Source organism: Theobroma umbraticum, unplaced genomic scaffold (genome assembly GCF_002168275.2).
Source record: "Theobroma umbraticum cultivar Fairchild unplaced genomic scaffold, ASM216827v3 scaffold_44.0, whole genome shotgun sequence".
Taxonomy (NCBI): Eukaryota; Viridiplantae; Streptophyta; class Magnoliopsida; order Malvales; family Malvaceae; genus Theobroma; species Theobroma umbraticum.
The window spans coordinates 11633984-11640708 of NW_018397255.1; the positions used below are offsets into that span (position 1 = coordinate 11633984).

At 33.5% G+C, this 6725-nt stretch overlaps 1 protein-coding gene across 1 annotated transcript; it reads left to right on the top strand.

Moving 5' to 3' along the window:
* LOC110408997 (large ribosomal subunit protein eL32z) lies at positions 1 to 2404 on the top strand. The gene is made up of 4 exons (XM_021418194.2): positions 1 to 118; positions 243 to 337; positions 1842 to 2023; positions 2104 to 2404. The coding sequence occupies exons 2-4, from the start codon at positions 248 to 250 to the stop codon at positions 2231 to 2233; spliced, it is 402 nt and encodes a 133-aa protein (XP_021273869.1). The 5' UTR covers positions 1 to 118; positions 243 to 247; the 3' UTR covers positions 2234 to 2404.
* Positions 2405 to 6725: the final 4321 nt, after the last annotated feature.

Here is a 6725-nt window from a genome sequence, read left to right on the forward strand (position 1 = left end):
CCAGATCACTCCTCTGTCCCATATATAGTTCCGCTAAAAACCCTAGCATCCTCCAGCTGCTTCACTTTTAACTCCAGGTCCAGGGTTTACACGAGCCGCAGCGCAGCGTTTCCAACAGGTAACTCTTTCTCTCTCTCTCTTTACACATTTCGATTTGATTCTTTCAATCTGTTTCGGTTTGATTCGTTATTTGGAGTTCATTTCTTATCGGCCTTTTTGCTTTTTGGTAAATTTGTTATTAGGAAAAATGGCAGTCCCTTTGCTGTCCAAGAAGATTGTGAAGAAGCGTGTCAAGAAGTTCAAGAGGCCCCAAAGTGACCGCAAGATCTCGGTTAAGGTAAAACAGAAAAAGAAAAAATATGTTCTTCCTTTTTATTAGCTTTTTTAAAGAACAAATGTCTAGTCTGTATGATTTTTAGTACCTATTCATCCTAGCTAAGAGTTGTAATTGGTTTTACTGGGTGCATTGGGTTCATTTTTCCTTGTTTTTAAATCTTAATGGGTTGATTTCCCTAGCTGAAGAATTTATTCTTCTTAAACTGCTGTAAGAAAGTTGAGGTTAGAAAGAGCATCTACGAATCACTCAGCATGTGTTATTTTAATTTTGTGCTTTGAGAGTTAGCACTGAAGTATTCATATTGGAATAATAGAATTTTTTAGTGGTGATGCTAGTGGGACTGCTTAATGTTAGGTTTTCTGCTGTTTTAGTTTGGATAACTTGGAGACACCCCACTAATTTATAGCCGTTTGAATCTATTCTGCATGTTCTTAGAGGATTATTTATTGAAGGCTTTTTAAGGTTTATGGATAAGTGCCACTAGACTTATAATCTCTGAGTTTGCCTGTTATGCTGAATGGACTGAAATTAAGTTAAGTGGGCATCAGCTTGAATGAGAGAATAGTAGTGGAATTAATCAGCTTTTGCTAGAATGCCTCATGCTGAAGGTGATTTTAGTCATGCATCCTTCTTGGAGTTTTTCTTTGGGATGATTACTGTTTCAGATCATGATGATCAGGTGTGGTCGCCTTTTTCATAGGTTTGAATGCATATTGCATAGGGCAATAGCTGAATGAAAAGATTTGTTTCTCGTTATATTGGTGTTGGAAGTGGAATTATATTAGAAGCAGTTGCATATCCCACTTGATGTTCATCGACTTGATGTGCTTTTTTCTCACCCTATGAGCCTAGCCTTGTTTATTATTTTCTGTTTAACTAGGAACATGTCTTGGAGTTCACCTGTAGTTTGAGAAACTTGTCATGTTGTGTCATGTTTCCCAGTGGAAGAGATGTTTGATTCTCCAACCATTATGCCCCTTTTGGGAGTTTTTCATTTTAGTTTATTAATCCCATGCAAAAAATTGGTGAAGCTTACCCAGAATTCCTAGGTGAGCCATAAACAACTGGTAGAAATCTTTTTGTTTAGTGTCATGCAAAGATTAATGCATGGTAAATTGTTTGAGTAGATTCTTATGCAATCTTGAATTAGTTTGGACATCTATCCAATCTCCTGAATTTTGTCTCTTCTGTATTCTTGAGTTTCAACAAGGCAGCTTGATTGCACTATCCATTTCAGTAGAGTGCTTTCTCTTTCCTATTCTTGAGTTGTAACAAGGAAGATTGATTGTGCAATTCATTGCAGTACTGAAACTGAGCTCTATACTTCTTTCGTGCATATGTCTTCTCTGGATGCCGTGCTTCACTTGTATGTTTTGTGGTCTTGAAACATGTTTATGATGACATTTTTGTTGCATCTTTTCTAGTTGGTGTCTCGTTTAGGTAAAAAATACACGTACATTTTCTCTTCTGCAATAATGTTAATAGCTTGTATGCATATTGGCAGACAAACTGGCGAAGGCCTAAGGGTATTGACTCCCGTGTTAGGAGAAAGTTCAAGGGATGCACTCTGATGCCCAATATTGGTTATGGTTCAGACAAGAAGACTCGCCACTATCTTCCCAATGGGTTTAAGAAATTTGTTGTGCATAATGTTCAAGAGCTGGAGCTTCTCATGATGCACAACAGGTATATATATGTTCTACCCCTTATCTCATTTTGTTGATCTGCATTTTCTCGCTTGTTTCTGATTGTTGATGCTCTCTCAGGACATACTGTGCTGAGATAGCCCATGATGTTTCAACCAAGAAGAGGAAGGAAATTGTTGAGCGAGCAGCACAGTTGGATGTCGTTGTTACCAACAAATTGGCTAGGTTGCGCAGCCAGGAGGATGAGTGAAGATTGGTCCTTTAATGTTGATTTTGCATTTTGGTATAATATATTTTCGTTTAGGAAGTTTCAGCACTTTGGATTAAAATTTTTAAGTCTTTTTTTGACTGAAATCGCATGTTCTTTTGTTGTGATTGAATCTTAACACTTTTATCAAATTTAGAGTCTGCATGATTGATATTTCGAGGTTCTCTTCTTTGACTGTTTTAATTCCAGTAATAGAAGGTACATAATGTGCCCTTCCAACTTATCTCTCTAAGGAGGTGTGATATTGGGAGGCCTATTTTCTTGATGGAAAATTCATTGCTTGCGTTACAATGTAATTTAGTTCTACAGGTCTTGAGCTTTGTTTGCCATACAGAAATGTGGAATTATAATAGGAAGGCAAAAGCAACTTCAGACAGTAGGCTGTGATTGTTGCTAGCTTGATTTTGTTAGTTTCTGTAGACACTTATTTTCTTGCCATTGCCCAAAAATTTTGAAACAGTAGAGATTCCAAGTAGAATGTTGTTTCCCTTTTTTTTTTTTAATATGAGGAACCTTTCTTAATCGTGTCATTATATCTGCTGGTGGCTTTATTACGAAGTAATGAGAAGGGACTTGAGATCCATTGGCTTGGTGTACGTGCTTGCTTCGATCCCAAGTATTTGAATAGTTCTGTTAATTTTGGAGCGACTGAAAGCAGGTGAATATGCTACATATGATCCCTGATTAGTCCCATATGGTATGAAGTTGCCTTATAGCGGCTTGTCTTAAGAGTTGCCTTTGGTTTTTTGCCCTTTATGAGAAGAAAAAGCTAAAATCGGGTATCCTTCACTGCTTTCCTCATTTTCAGCACCCAAGGTGCCAACCTCAACTCCAAAACCTGAAACAGCCAATGCGTATTACGCCTAATTTGAATAGAAACTATCAAATATGGAAATACAACTACGCAGGTAAAATTTATATTCTGCAAGGTTCAAACTCAATAATACTATTAATCGATGGTTATAATCAATCATACTAGCGTTAAGCCCGTGCGCTGCGTTCTGCGTTCTGCGTTCGGGCAAGTCTATTATATTTAATACAATAGTAAGACTTTGTAATGCAATGATGAAAGATTATATGTTATTAAATATATACATGGTAGTTGTGTTTTGTTTAAGAACAGACTCTACAACTGTTAGAATAACTGCATTACAAAAAATACACTTGACACTTATGCGTCATGATCAGCTGACAAGTTTGAGGCCTCCTCTGCATATAGAATTCAAACACTGCTTTCATACTTTGTCTTGCTTGATTAATTCTATCCATTAAAACACAACAATCTAAAGAGCATAGCAACAAACTACAAATACTAAATAATTTTTACATTAAATTCATATATTAGGAATATGTAAAAAACACTAAATGTACTATTCATACTAAAAAGAAAATACAAATAAATACCAAACAAAGTAACAAACTTATTTCAAAATAATATAAAAATTGAAAATAACAGCAAAGTAGATAAAAATAAATGAAAACAGGTTGACGAAAAAGCCAAAGGGATAATAAAAAGTTGAGCACGAAAGTCTTATTATAAAGGAAAAAAAGTTGAAATAGGTTACTATGTGCAAGGATTGATGATTTTGACGCCCCACCAAGAACAGGACAATAGATTGCAAACAAAAACATAAAAGAAGTTTATTAATTTTTAATCAATATGATTATAAACACCAAGAAAAAATGGAACAAATGATTATCAGACAACAAATATTATTCATTTTAGTTTGTGAAAATTTGTACAATTAAAATATAAATAATCATAAAAAAAAATTAAGAGTGTATAAGAGATCATCATGCATTAACCATTGAAGAAAAAATTATTCTTCTAAAGTTTTTGAATTCCCATAAGCACATGGAGAAACATTGAAGCTATGTCTCTACTAATATAACACATTAATAAAGTAGAACAATACAAAAACTAATAATAGGCAAGCTCGATGTTAACATATATTGAATATAAGGAATGATACATATAATATAAATTAAATTTTAAACTAAATCTTATGTAAACAATTTAATATATATATATATAATATAAGACGATAATGTTAAAAAGACAAACAAAACTATTATTTAAAGTTTAAAATAGAGAAAAAAACATAATGCAAAATACAAATTAAATAATAAATTAAACAAAATTATAAAAAATGAGAAGAATATAAAATGCAAAAATAAAACATTAAGCATGTCAATTGCTGAACTCGGGAAAAAATTTAAATTTTATCATAAATAATCTCCAACCAACATTGTTTAAACAATAAATGAATAAAACAAACTAATATTTCACAATAATAAATACGCAAATCTTATCACTATTTAACAACTCAACAACATAAAAGACAACGACAACAAAATATTAAATACAATGAAAACGAAAGTAAAAATAATATAAAGTAAACAATGACATTGAATTTTTTTCATGCTAATCACTTAAAAATGAAATAAAACAAATATAAAACAAAATGCATAAATCAATAATAAAAGAGATTAATAAATAAAAAGATGTCACTTTACACGAAGTGGTCCTTCATTTTTCTATCCTTTAACAGAAAGCAAGAAGACAATCATTGTAAAAAAACAATTAAATGTTAGAAAATGACAAATAACTTAACTCCAACCGGCCATAAATAATGAATGTTCAATTTGCTATCTAAACCATGGAAGAAATTTAGATGTACTCATAGTATTTTCATTTTTAGAACCTCTCAGTCGAGGAAAAGAAAAATATTTATGCAAGCAATGTTAATTTGAAAACTATACCTGTTTTACTGAAAAAGAAACAAAAATATTTTTTTAAAAAAGAAGAAAAACACTATAGACTTGTTTTGTACAAGAGAAGCCATTAAGAGGGGTCAAATTCAAGCACCCCATCTTTGTTAAAGCCTAAAGAAGGATAGGTCATAGGCGAAGCAAGGAAGCAAAGCCACATGCTGATATTCATGCAAACATTTATCATTCTTAATTATACTTCAAATTGATTGCGAATTGATGAATATCAGTTAGTAGGTGACACAAGTCATGACTTGGAAAATATTGTTCAGAGTTGATAGATGCGTAAGATAAGAACCGGTCTCAAAAGGCTGCAGCCTCACATATAATTAGAGGATAAGCTAAACTGATCAATCACGTTATAAGATAGAACGTTGTCGAGGAAGTACCCAAGTAGTTAACCGTTGCATTTGCATTAATGAAGAGCATAAACTCAACCTTAAAAGGGTTGTTTGCTTATTTTTCCACTACAACCCCAGCAACTGAAGAAAATGTTGTTTTATTTCCAGTTTTTCTTCGTTTTCCTATATGCTCACATGGCCTAGCATCGGTCACACGAATAGTCTGCTTGCTGAAATTTGGGCAGTGAGAAACGCTAAGGGTGAATTGGATTTTATCAAGATTGGCATCTAGATTATGTTGGAATGCCAAAGTTTGTTTGTGATTAGGGAAGGAACTCGGTGTGCAGACTTTATGGTCAATATGGATCTAGCTTCAAGTACGAAGCATATATTCAGTATCATCGTGCTGTTGGCCTCGTGGTCCATGTCCTCATTCAATGCTTGCATGGGTGTGTTTGTTTGTATTTCTTTTTCCACCTACCTAATGACACAGTTGCTCCAAAAGCCAGTGGATATTCCTCCATTTTCAAATAAAATAACAATCGAAATTTGTATTTGTATACCCTGACTGCTATATAAACCTTAGCTTTCAAACCTTGTGTTGTGAATTGGATTCGTGGTTTCTAGTACCATTCTGGTATTTATATAGACATGTCAAGTGCCTTTCTTGATTATACATTAGCCTATTTTAATTTTTTTTTTGTATTGCTTATTTGAAGATATAACAACTAAAATATCTGGAAGTTTATCCAAATTTCATCTGTTATCAATTCTTGATCTGGTATTAGAGCTTTAAGCTCCAACGAGTGATATTTATTTTTTCTATTGTAAGCTTTAAGCTTCAACCTTTGACAGTGTTACTGCACATTCCTCCATTTTCAAACTCCCTTTATCATTCTTAATGTAGCTGTTCATTTACTAATTAAATTCTACTAATCTAAATCTTTTCATGTTGCTTAATGTAGGGGGTTCTTTTGCTAGGAAGAGAAAACGTGTTGCAAAAAATGAAACAGAAAGCACTAGAGACAACAAAGATGAAAACTGGAGCAGTCCTTGAAGTGTAATAACTTTGATGGCAGGTGGTGAGGAATAAGAAAAGGAGGAGAAAATGACAGATAACGGCGGATAGGAAAGGCTGAGTAGAAAGAATGTTTACAGCAGAATTAAAAGAGCTTTCAGGACAATCTTCGCTAGGTTTTTAATAATTTCTCCTTGCCTTCCAACCTACAAGGCTCTCATATCTATACTAAACATGAGCACTTTCTTAAGAGTAGTTGGGAGTAGAGGTGTGCGGCGGTTCGATTTTATCGATTTCAGTTCGATTTCTGGTAAAAACTGATCAAAGATTTTAACATTATAAC